The sequence below is a fragment of the Vombatus ursinus genome, unplaced genomic scaffold (genome assembly GCF_900497805.2).
Source record: "Vombatus ursinus unplaced genomic scaffold, bare-nosed wombat genome assembly UNPS02014818.1, whole genome shotgun sequence".
Lineage (NCBI taxonomy): Eukaryota > Metazoa > Chordata > Mammalia > Diprotodontia > Vombatidae > Vombatus > Vombatus ursinus.
This window is the reverse complement of record NW_020954596.1, coordinates 16392532-16406245: the sequence shown is the minus strand read 5'-3', so window position 1 is coordinate 16406245 and position 13714 is coordinate 16392532. Positions and strand designations below refer to the sequence as shown.

Here is a 13714-nt window from a genome sequence, read left to right as displayed (position 1 = left end):
AAGATGTATACTGGAAAGATGGAAGAGGCAGATCTACAATGTATACTGTAAAGATCTTTTTTTCTAAACCCAGGTCTTCAACCACTCTCAAAAGCAGAAAGAAATTGATCAAGTGAAATAAAAGAATGACATTTAAAATAGTAGAAAAAAATAAATTCTTATAAGATAATCTCTCCCACCCCACCAGATCCTGCTACAGTTCCTTGCCACAAGCTATGCATGATGGTAATTTCAGGGGCTTCAGAATCAAGAGAGAGTTAGAACCAGTAGCATATGGGAAAGAAAATAAAACACCAGAAGATTATTCCAGCTCCCAAGTATTTGTATCAGCTCTGTGATTGATGTTCTAAATCTGATTCTTGTGCTTTGGACTAAGCATGGTAACACATGAAGACAAGATCAAGGTCAGTATCAAGAGACTCCAAAGATCATAAATGTAGGGCTGGAATAGATGTTAGAGGTCATGGAGTCTAACTTCCTAATTTTACAGATGAGGAAACTGAGGTGGAGGAAATTTAAGTGATCTGTTCAGTGTCACAAAGTTAGCAAGTCTCAGAAGTAGGATTTGAATGTAGGTCTCCCTGACTCCAAGTCCAGTGAGTTTGGAACTACTAGAACATGGGATAGATAAACATGAAGAGTCATCAACAGCCAGCCCTAGAAGAACCTCCCATTGGTCAGTGATTAAATAAGAATCTTCTACCCCTTCAAAAGAGGAAAATTTAGGAATTAAGTTCCCCTTATAAGGTGAAAAGGTAACTGTAGAGAAATAAAGAAAATCAACAAGCAAATAAAATTTCCTAATACTAAGGACAAAGAAAAATGTAGGACAAAACTCCAAGAGGTAATTCAGCAATAACTACAATTAAAACCCCAAACTGGAGAATAGATTGGGTATAATAAAGCCAATATTGACTGAAATGGTTAATTTTTTTTTAAATGAAGCAATAAGGAAAAAAATTAAAGCATGACAAAAAGCCTCAAAAGTAGAAAAATAGAATGAAATAGATGCTAGAAAATGGAATGAAAGGAATGCTACATCAATGGATACCCTAGGGAAACAGGAACAGTGAAAATAACTAATAAGTTATTATTAACTTATTATACTTATTATGTCATATATAAATAACTGATAATACAATAAGAAATATTGAAGAAAATCCAGAGATAGAAAAATAAATAAAATAGGTAATAAATCTACTATCAAAAGTAAATTATCTGGAGAAGGGTGCAGGGAGATAACTGAAGAATCACTAGACTCCAAAAGGCAAAATAAAAGAAAAATCTTGACTATCTTATTTCAATGTATTGAATAAAATACAATATTCAATAAAATATTTCAATGTATTTTCAATTCAAAAAGAAAATTGCCAAGAAGAATTGAAATCAGAAGACAAAGAACTGATAAGTCACTGGTAAAGTAAAACCTTACGTATAAGATATTGAGAAATGTGATTGGTAAACTACAGAACTGCTAAGTCAAAGGAAAAGTGTGTGTGTGTGCATGTGTGCATGCATGCATGTTCAGAATACCTGGATCACAAACTAAAGAAGTATAGGCAGATTCAAACAATGAAGGAAAAATCTTATGTCCAAGAACAGGTTTTTCTACAAAGCACTTCTACAAAGTGCTAGAGGACAATAAAAGTGAGCTTTTCATAGATTAAATGATATCTAAATATCCCTATTGGAAAAAAAACAGAACTAGGTGATCTTTGAAAAATAAATATTGTAGGCAAAACAAATTCCCTTGATTATGACTTGGCTCTTTCAATTTATTCAAATTTCCTTATTTTACAAAGTGAAAGAAGATACTATTATTCCTCTATCTCTAAGAATCCATAAAGGAATGAAGGTAGACAAACTATGAGCTTGAATATTGAAAAAGGTAGGGGAAAGGAAAGAGAATGAAGATGGAATTTACTTTTCCTTGTAACATAAGTGCCACAGGAGATATTCAAAATTACAAGTAGCCATAAGAGAAATGGCAAGCTCATGAACTTCATATATATCTGGGATGGCCAAGATAAGATTTAAGTAAAAGATTACAGTGCTTGGATTATAATAAATTACCTAGTAATTGACTTGGGACATGGAAAAGAGGAAGGATATATTTAAGGAGGTTGTCCACAACCAAAATAAACTATGGTTCCTGGAAGATGGTGAGGAAAGGGGACAATAGGACAAGGATTAGCGATTTGGGTTTATACAATGAAAGAAAGCAAAGAAAATTGGGTTTGATTGTTCTAAGCTGTACAAACTATAGATGCCTAGGGCTGGTTTCATTTTACTCCACTCTGTTGTTGTTGTTGTTGTTCTTTGATGGGAGAGGGTGAAACAAACATATTATAATAAGATTTAATATGAATCAAATATAAGTTGGCTTGCCTTCACTAATAAAAGGAGAAGGGTATCAGAATGCATTAGAAAACAAAATCCAAAAAGTTGTCATACACAAGGAAAATACTTAAGAGACAATTTTATTGTCAGTATTAGGAGTTGGAGTAGAATTTATTTATGCTGCAGCTGAATCCAAATAAGTAAGAATGGTAATTAAGAATATCAGACAAAGTCACACTAAAATTACATTTGCTTAAGAGAAACAAAGATGAAAACTACTATGTAAAAACACCACAGATAATGAAATAATATCAAAATTTACTAAATATACACCAAATAGCATAGTATCTAAATACTTAATATAAAAGCTAAAAGGAGAATCAACATACTAAGACCATAACTGCTAGGGAATTAAATTGGCTTCTTTCAAGCTTGAACAAATGTAAGAGAATGATAAAGATAGAGGAACTAAAAAATTTGAACAAAATATTGGAAAAAATACAATCAACTTTTGACAATTAGTGAACAGGAATCTTAAGTAGTTTAAACAGATTCATTGACTTCATGGAGCCTTTACAAAAATTGGCCACACATTGGGGCACAAAAATCATAAATAAATATAGGAAGTTAGAAATATTAAACATATAACTTACATAGCAATGGTGTAAAATTAAATGTCAATAAAACATTTTTTAAAAAAAGAAACACATGTAGGAGAGAATGTACCAAGACAAGCATAGTAATATACTGTTGGTGGAGTTGTCTAGTCCAAAAATTCTGGGAAATAATTTGGAACTCTGTAATACAATGACTAAAATGTCTATACCCACAGACCAATACATCCTAATGCTAGTTATATATCCCAAGGAGGTCAAACATAGAAAAACACGTCCCACATAAAGAAAAATATTCATAGTAGCTCTCTCTGTGGTAACAAAACAAAACAGGTTGTCTTTGAGAATGACTAATAAACTACCGTATATGACTGCAGTGGAATATTATTGCAATGTAAGAAATTATGAATATGATGAACACAAAGAAATAAAGAAACACAAACTTAGGCAGAGTGAAATAAGCAGAATCAGTAAAACAATACAATCACTATAAGAATGTAAAAAGGAAAGAACCCCAAATCCCACAACTGAACATTGTGTAATTATAGGTGCCAAGTTTAGTTAGTGATGAAAAAATGTACATCCTTCATTGCTTTGTGGGGATGAGGGGAGGCTAAGAAGGGTGTGAAACATTGGATATACAGTCAGATTTGGTTGATGTGTTGATTAGTTTTGCTGAATTGCTTTTTCTCTTTATTTTGTTATAGGGAAGGCTCACTGGGTAGGAGAAGAGAAGGTATATAAAAACAAGATATCAATAAAATGTTTAAAAATATATTTAAGTTAACCACATTGGCTCTGGAGATAGAAGACCTTGGCTTAAATCCTGCCTTTGCTACATACTAGTCATTTCCTTTCTCATAATTACTTCATAACCCTATGTGATTCTCTCTAGCATGATATTAGTTTGTTCTTAGCTTCTTACAATATATATTCAACCTTGAAGCTTTTTAGCTTATAAATAACATCTCTGAGTGTGTTATATTTGCAGTTTCTCTTTGGTAGTGACTTATCATGACTGTCTCTTCTATGCCTTCTGGCTCCAATACTTCTTGACAATTTTCTTTTATGATTTATTTAAACGTGGTAGTCAGGATTTTGGTTTCTTTTGGGAGTGAAATAATTCTTAAATTATCTCTCTGCACCTTATAAAATGGAAATGAACTAGAAGAAAATTAGTAAGAAATCAACGGAAAACACCAAGTAGATCAGTTGAACAGAAGATACATTACTCCTTCATAGTTTTCTAACTGAAACACTTTATCATTTTATGGCAAATTCTGCCAAACCAGCAGAGGTACTATTTCCATTGTACCTCTAAAGTATGGCATAATAAAAAGTGGAGCATAGTTTGGCAGAAAAAACATTGAACCAACAGCCAGAAGACTTATCCCAAAACTCTTGTGCTTACTTCCCATGAGACCTGTGGATGTCATTTCAATTCCCTAAACTTCAGTTTTTCCTTCTATAAAATAAGCATTAGATTTCTAATACCTACCTCAGAGTTGGGGTATGGAAAATACTTTACTAAAATGTTTAGTAAATCCTGATGATTATTATCAGAATCATTTTCTTTGTATTCTTTTATTAGCATCCTGATCTGAAGCCTTGCTATGATAGAAGTAGCCCTAAATTATTGTCAAACTCCAATAAGCACTACCAAACTTGAAGGGTTTTCAACATGGCCCAGGGATATTCAAATTTTGCCTGTTGTCCAAGGCTAACCCTTAATGGATTCAGCAGCTCAGCAAAAGAAGAGTGCCTACCTAATGATAAATTTTTCTGTCCATGGTGACACATTAAAACTAAGGGTCTGCACCAATTAAGGGCAGATCCATTTTGATGAAATGACCGGGCCTTGATTTTTTTTTCTTTTTATTGCATAATATTACCCTCTACTACCTTATATATACACACTATAAACTCCAATATATTCCTGGAAGTCTCCTTCTCTCCTAATGTATTTGAATTCATATTTTTTATAAAAACAGCAGTCTACTGCTTGCAAGATCCATTAACTTTCATGATGTACCCCTAAGCCATTTTAAATACAGATAAAATATTTAGCTACATTTACGGTACAAGAAAATTCAGCCAAAGAGCTGGTAATAAAGTGATTGCCATTGCCTTGTGTTTATGAGGGCACCAATCAAACGTGGCAGTCTGAGTTTTATATTAACAAACAGTAAAATATTATGAGTTAGACCAACCAGGTATTAACAAAGTTTTAAGGCATTAATAGACAAAAGGATGATTAATAAACTATGAGAGATGGTTATAAAAGTGATACTTGTGTTTTTATTATACGTCAATAAACATTTCTGTTAAACTCACTGGAAATTAGAATTTTCCTACAAGGTCAGATCTGAACTAACCACTTCACAAAGTGGATTCTCTGAGCCAAATCCTAAACCTGAACCTGGCTAGAGAACAAAATGTCACTATCTCTCATTCAAAGAGAGAATCTATGAGTTAATAACAAGTGGCTGAAAATCCTTAATTTTGATATTTGTTAGATTTGTGTTCCCTCATCCTGGAGAGTACCCGACAGATCTGATTAGGGTTTGAGCTTGAGAGGAATAGAATAGAGTTAGAATAACGTAGTGTTGAATACAAGCAGAGTAGGACAAAGAGAACAATGAGAGAGAAAGGAAAGACAGTGTGGTCCAGTGAAAAGATTTCTGAACCCGAAATCATGAGACCTAAGTTCACATGGTCTCAGATTTAGAACTAGTATGAACCTTAGAGGCCATCTGGTCAAAACCCATCCTTTTACAGGGGAGGTAACTGAGGCCCAGAGAATTTAAGTGATTTGACAAGGCTATCCAGGTAGTGACAGAATGGAGATTTGAACCCTGATTCTCTGGCTCCAAAATCCATTGTACTGCATTGCCTTTCACAAATTCTAGCATGGCTACCGTGGGACCTTGGGGCAAGTCACTTAGTCTCCCTGGGACTCAGTTTCTTTTCCTCCAAAATGGAGGGCGTGGGCAAATGACCTTTAAGATTGAGATCCAAGGTCCTCTATTCTATGTTGCTAAGGTGAAGGAAGAAGAAGAAGAAAAGGAGAAGGGATAGGTTAGGCTAGAACCAAGCAGACCCCAAACGACTATACTCCAGAGCTGAGGCCTGTGGTTTTTGTTCCTAATGTTCTAGAGAGATATTCATTTTCCATTGTCCATTTAAAGATCAATAAGGAATTTTTCTCCCTTGAAACCCAAATATTTAAGTACCATTCTCACCTTACTCTTCTCCTGTTGAAATTCTATCTGAATGTTGGTCAACTTAGCCCGAAGCTCTTCATTGGCCGCCTGCACCGCTTCTATCTCCATTTCAGGCTTTTCGCCCTTGTTGCGGTTCCTTTTGGACATGTTTCCTGTAACGTTGGTGAAAGAAAGGTCCTAATAGTCTGCACAGCACCAAGAGACACTTTGTGCTTTTTATGCAACATTAACCAAAAAAGCAGTCCTCAGCATCGTCCTCCCGACAACCCCTGACCACCATTGCTTCTGATCCTGGAAGAGAAGAAAGAACATAGAGGTTACGATATAGCACACTTTTAATTCAGTTCCATTCAGATTCACCAAAATCTATTGAGCAAGGCCCTGTGCAACCATTTGCAAAGTCTTCTACTTGAGTACAGAGGGCAATATCCTATTACAGACATTCGGAGAAGGAAGAAAGGAAGGAAAGGAGAGAGGGAGGGAGAAAGCATTTTTAAAGCACCTACTATGTTCCAGGCACTGTGTTAAATAAGTGCTTTACAAATGTGATCTCATTTGATCCTCACAACAACCCTGGGAGTTAGGTGCTATTAATTATACCCATTTTGCAGCTGAGGAAACTAAGGAAGACAGAGGTTAAGTGGCTGACCAGGGTCACACAGCTAGTGTCTGAAGCTGGATTTGAAGTCAGGTCTTCCATACTCAAGGCCCAGTGCTCTATCTACTGTGCCATGTAGCTGCTTCAAAAGAAATTAAAGAAAGAGAAAAAGGTCTTTCATATCCAAAAATATTTACAACACTTCTTTTTGTGGTAGCAAAAAAAATCAAAATCCTGGAAAATAAGTAGATGTTCATCAATTGAAGAATGGCTGTATGAGGTGTGGTATGTGGGTATGATTGAATACTACTCTGCTGCAAGAAATAAGGAAATAAATAATTTTAAAAAGACATGGAAAGATTTATATGAACTGATATACAATCAAGTAAGAAGAACCAGGAGAAGAATTTATACAACACTTTGAAAGCTGTAAGAACTACTTATGATTAAAACAATGCCCACTCATGCTCTGAGAGAACCAAAGCTATACATTGGTCCAAGAGGACCAATGCTGTCCGAACATGCTGTCCATTAGAGAAAGGTGATAGATGTAGGGTATAGCATGAGACATCCATATTTTCATGTAGAGCCACTGAAGGATTTTTTTTTTTGCTTCATTATGCATATTTATTCCAAGAAATTTATTTTTCTTTTCTTTTTTAATGGGGGGGGTGAGAGGGATAGAAAGTAGTTTTGTTTTTTTAATGGAGGGGTGCTACAGCTATGAAATGTTGCATGCATTTTAAAATATTAATTAACTTAACTGTTTGACTTTGTTACAAGAGCCCTTTCATGACATAGTAGTGATCTGCAAGTGTTTGCAATGTAAAACAAAACTCATTAATAAAATTTAATATTTTCAAAGGTACGTAGAGTAAAATCAGACTAAAAAAGCAGGTGAAGGTGGATCATGGAGGATTTTGAATGCCATGCTAAGAAGTTTGTATTTTTACCAGTGGGCACCAGGGAATACTAAAGACCTTTGTACAGGACAGGAACAAGATTGGGCCAATGTTTTGTGAAGAGTATTTTGGCAGCTACATGAAGAGTAGCACACATTCATATGCTATTTTAAGCTTTACCAAATGCTTTCCACACAAGAATCCTAAAAGATTGTTCCCACAACATTATCATTCCCATTTACAAATGATGAAAAGGATGCTCAACATATGTTAAACTATTTGCCTGGAGTCCTAGGCCAGAGGAGAAAAGCCAAGTATCCCCACTCAAAGTCCAGGACACTTTGTTCTATACCCCACTGCCTCTTGCAAGATGGATTAGCCAAGGGAGAATCCAAACACTGATCAATGCAGTAGGTAATACAGATGGGTAATACTGTTTTTGGTCAAAAACAGTTTCCCAGAAAGCACACGGGGCACCCGAGAGTACAGTCATGGGACAGATGCCAATTATCCTTTTATGCTATCAGGAAACCACACACGCACACGCACACACACACACACACACACACACTCATGCACTGCAGCTGCTGATACAACTGGCCTTGAAATCCTTCCTGCTATAAATCTGAAACTTACTGCAATAAATCCCTTTTATAAGCCCCCCTACCCCAAGGCTCTTTTCCAACTTTTCATCATGACATGAAGGTGGCCCTAGGTTTCTGAAGCATTTGCCAAGAGAAAACAAGCTCTGGAAAGTCCTGCCAAGCTGTAAAGTCTCATAGGCATATGGATTTAGAGCTAGAAAGGATCATGGAGGCCATCTCTAAGTCTAACTTCTGCATTTTACATTTGAGGAAACTGAGGAACGGATAGGTTAAGTGATTTCCTCGGGATCACAATAGTGATCGGTGTTTCCCTGATTCCAAATTCAGTACAAGTACTTGTACTTGTACAGTACAATACTGTACAGGTGTGATCTGGCAACGGTCTCTATGTCTGCTTTCTAGGGTCTAGACCAGGGTGTGGAACCTGTGGCCTCAAGGCCACATGTGGCCCTCTAGGTCCTCAAGTGAGGCCCTTTGACTCAATCCAAACCTCACAGAACAAATCCCCTCAATAAAAGAATTTGCTCTGTAAAATGTGGACTCAGTCAAAATGCTGCACCCGAGGACCTAGAGGGCCACATGTGGCCTTGAGGCCGCAGGTTCCACACCCTGGTCTAGACCCTAGAAAGCAGACATAGAGACCGTTGCCAGATCACACTTGTGTAGCATACAGTGCACTGAATTTGGAATCAGGGAAACATTGATCACTAGTGCGATCCCAAGGAAATCACATAACCTCTGTGCCTCAGTTTCCTCAACTGTAAAATGCAGAGGTTAGACTTGTTGGCGTCTATGATCCCTTCTACAAAGGAAGCTAGGAAGATGTAGTAGCTGGGCAGGGAGGGGGACAAATCAAGAAAGGCCTCATTTATGCTGAGATTTGAAGGAAACCAGAGGTGCTAAGAAGTAGATATGGAGAGAAGATGCATTCCAGAGATGGGGTAACAGCATCAGAAAAGGTATGGCAACAGGACTTGGAACATGTTGTATGAAGAACAGCCTATGGGCTACTTTGGCTGGATTGCTGAGCTCCAAAAAATGTGTGTATAATGTATAATAAGTTTGGAAAGGCAGTCTAGGACTGTATTTTGAAGAGCCTAACAGAAAAATATAGATTTGGTCTTAGAGGTCACAGGGAGCCAATGAAGCACATTAAGCTGGGGAGTGACATGGTCTGATCTGTCCATTGTAGGGGTTATGATTTTGCCGTCTATGTGGAGTGTAGACTGGAGATAGGTCTCACAACATTGTCACCCCCACTTAACAAATGATGAAAAAAGGATGCTCAACATTCATTAAACTATTTGCCTGGAGTCCTAGGCCAGAAGAGAAAAGCCAAGTGTCCTCACCCAAAGTCCAGGATGCTGGAAAACCAATTGGATACTACAGTTACGGTCCACATAAGAGGCGACAAGGGCCTACACTAGCGTGGTGGTCATGCGAATAGAAAAAGGGGGGCAGATGCTGGAGATGTTGCATAAATCAAATTGACAAGATTTGGCAGCAGATTGGATACGTGGGGTGAGAGCACAGTAAATAACCAAGGATGACAATGAAGTTGTAAATTGTAAGGATAATGAGGAAATGAGGAAATTTAAAAGAGGAGTGGTTTTAGGGAAAAGATAGTGAGTTCTGCTTTGGACACATAGAGCTTGAGATGCCCGAGGACAATTCAAAATGCCCAAAAGGGAGACAGCATAGTCAGTGGAAAGAACACTATTTCTGGAATCAGAGGACTTGGGTTCAAATCCTGCCTCTGACATGACCTTGAGAAATCATTTCACTTCCCTGGGCCTCAGTTTCCTCATTTGTATAATGATGACGTCAGGCTAGATGGCTCCTGAGCTCCCTTGGAGGGTCATCGTGATGATTATTACCAAGATGAGATTACCAAGAAAGAGTGTCCAGAAATAAGAGAGCCAAGTAGAGATTCTTAGAGGGGGAGGGGGAACCCGCAGTTAGGGGAAGAGATATGAATGACAATACTGTTCCCTAGATGGCCCCAACTAAATTATCCACAGCAGGGGACTGATGAACTGGATACAGTTCTTAAGATTTTTTTTTTCACGTAGCTACCCATTTCTTTTTATACAAAAATGGTGATTAAAGATTCTCTTGATAACATTTAATTTAGCACTCTAGCAGATACGGTGAGAGGAACTGGGAGAGCCTTAAGGGAAAAATATGAAAGAGATGAACTTTTTCACCTGTACTATCTCAGCCTTTTTGTATTTCCACCACCCTAATAAAGGCCTGCCTTCCAACTCACCTGGACCATAGCCTCCTTAAAGTTTTTCTCTTTCCACCCTTTTCCTCTTCCAATGTATCTTCCAAACTCACTGTCTGAATAATCTTGCTTAGGAAGGCCTGCCTGTGGGAAGATGGGCACACTAATGAGCTACTGACTGAGCCTGTGACTTGATCCAACCATTTTGGAAAAAAGACATGGAACTATACTGGAAAAGGCACCAAACTGTGGCAATGCCAATTCTGGGTATAAAATCTAAAGAGGGCTAAAATCAAGGAAAAGAAACCACATATACAAAAAATTACTATCACAGCTCTTTTTTTGTAAAAGAAAAAAATGGAAATAAAGTGGCTGGCCCCATCATCTAGGGAATGGCTCAAAAAACTAAGGTATATGAATGCAATGGAATACTGTTGTTTAATAAGAAATGACTCCAAGGAATTCAGAGAAATTTGGAAGGATGTTTATAATACATGATCAACTATTGCAGAACAAATTAAGCAGAAGAAAGATCACTTACACAATAATGTCATCAGAACTCTGATCAATGAAGTGATCAGTTCTGACTCTCAAAGGCTTGAGAGCAAAACATACCTCATCAGTTCAGGATGAGGCATGCATTCTCAGATATAGTCAATCATTTGGTTTGTTTTATGTAACTATATTTCTTTGACTGGAGGTGTTCATTTTGGGGAAAGAAGATCAGGAAGGGACAGGGATGTTTAAAAAAGCACGAAGAATACATTTATGTAAAAAATAATCGTCTATGTATTCATAGTTCTCATTATGCCATGGCCCTGCTGAGAAATCGTCAGCCCTTCCATGTTATCCAGCATGTAACATTTTAATTGTTTTGCCTGGAAATCAAGGCCCTCTACAATTTGTGTGGATTCTATCTTTCCAGCTTTATCTCATATCACTCACCTTCATGTACTCTATGTTCTGACCAAACTGCACCATCCATTCAAGGTGAGCTTTGTTCTGCCTCTGTTGATAACTTTCCCTATGCCTAGATGGTCTTTCCTTCCCTTTTTCACCTGCTCCTATCTTGACCCTAGGCTTTACAGAATAGCTCAGAATGTGTTTCCCCTGTGCCTGCAGTCCCTCCCATTTCTAAGCCATCCTTCATGAAACTGAAGAGAAGATAAAAAGGAAGATAAGAAAAAAAAAAAAGAATACAATAAACATCATTTCCATTCTGTATCCTAGCTTTATGTTTTATATGCTTAATCATTTAAATCAAGTCTGTATTGTGACCTAAAAGTGACCTGGAAAATCAGGTTTCAGTCTATAATTTGAGCCTGCCTCAATTACATGATAAATTCTCATTAGAGTAAAGGAAGTAATTAAAATGGGTCAGAGACACACTATACACACACACACACACACACACACACACACACACACGCACACGCACACGCACACGCACACACGCACACACGCTTTTTATAGAGTAGAAATCTTCTCCAGGAGATTAAACCAGATCCCTCAGATACAATAAAATGCCCTAAATGGTGAGGGGCTCTTTACTGAGTTCATATTAAGCATAGACACTTACTATCTGTGTGACTCTGAGGATATCATTTCCCTTCTCTCTGCCTCAGTTTCCTCATCTGTAATATGAGAGGGTTGGATTTGATGGCTTTTTAGGCCAGGGCAGCTAAGTGGCCCAGTGGATTGAGTGCCTCACCTGGAATTAGGAAGATTCATCTTTTAAGTTCAATTCTGGCCTCAGATACTTACTAGCTGTGTGATCTTGGGCAAATCAATTAACCATTTTGCCTCAGTTTCTCCATCTGTAAAATGAGCTAGAGAAGGAAATGGCAAATCACTCCAGTATCTTTGCCAAGAAAACCCAAAATAGGGTCATGGAGACTCAGACATGACTGAAAAATGACTGAACAGGTTCCTTTTAAGCTCTAATCCATGCTCCTATGATTTTTTTATAAGTCATGAAATAGATAATTAGTATTTAAGTATTACCTCCATTCCCAGCATGGTGCTAGCTGCTATAGAGAATAAAGCAATAGCAGTGGAATTCTATACTTGCATCCCAGTTCTTGTGCTATTATTTACTAAGTGAACCTGGTAAAATCATTTCATTGTTCTTGACCTCAGTTTTTCCTCATATTTGAAATGAAGAGAAAAAAAAGTATTTATACTTTTCTTTTTTTTTTCCAGGCAATTGGGGTTAAGTGACTTGCCCAGGGTCACACATCTAGTAAGTGTCAAATGTTTGGTCTGAGGCTGGATTTGAACTCAGGTCCTCCTGACTTCAGGCCAGTGCTCTATCCACTGCGCCACCTAGCTACCCCTACACTATTCTCTTCATAAGGTTCTGTGACTACCAGGGCTTTGTAAGGAGTAAGGCAGGTACTAAAAAAAAATGTGAAGAGACAGCTCCAAGAGAAGTTTATATGTGTTTTTTTCTCATGATGTAATCGAAGGCAGGGACTCTTTCCTTTTTAGCTTCGAATCTCTAATACCTAGTTCACTTTAAATATATAGTCATATTAAAATTCTTATTGACTGATCAATTAGTTAGATAATCTCTAAGGTTTATTTCTAGCTCTAATATTCTACAGGTCTATGAATTAGAGGCATTCAGTCCTTTTACTTGGGTTCATTGGAAAATATTATACAACTTATTCCAATTATCCAACCAAAATTTATTTAACACATCATGTGTTGAAGGCATTGTGTTAGGAATTGAGGACACAAAGGGAAAAAAAGTGCAGGCATGAACTTCTCCATTATATAACCATACCAGTCTTCAAAAATCCTCTGCCTTTGAAACATGTTTTGTGTCAATCTATCAAGTGTGGGCAGAACCAACAGAGCTTTTTTCACTCCAAGTTAGAATCATAGAGTGAGAGAATTTTAAAACTGGAGAGAAGCTTAGAAATCACTGAGCACATTTAACAGTAAGGAAATGGAGGCCCACAAAAAAGGAGGAAGTAAATTGTCCAAGGCCACTTTAGAGAGTAAGCAGCAAATCTGGGCCTGCAGCTAGGGTCTCTTAACTGTGGGTTAGGATTAGGGTCTCTGAATCAAATCCTGCCTCTTGAGTTGGGCGACTAAAAAAATAGCGTGGTTCTTCTTCAATTTGAAATATTCCAGCTATCTCTGAAAATACCTAGGAGCTGTTGGAAGAAACATAGAAATAAAATTAAATGCTAGAAG

At 37.3% G+C, this 13714-nt stretch overlaps 1 protein-coding gene across 1 annotated transcript in view; it reads right to left on the bottom strand.

The window, feature by feature from the left end:
- JAKMIP1 (janus kinase and microtubule interacting protein 1) overlaps window positions 1–13714 on the bottom strand; it is a 178082-nt gene that overhangs the window by 77383 nt on the left and 86985 nt on the right. Inside the window, exon 3 of the mRNA XM_027836396.1 lies at window positions 6197–6469. Coding sequence (XP_027692197.1) covers window positions 6197–6325 — 129 coding nt within the window. The 5' untranslated portion in view covers window positions 6326–6469. The remainder of the gene's footprint in view (window positions 1–6196; window positions 6470–13714) is intronic.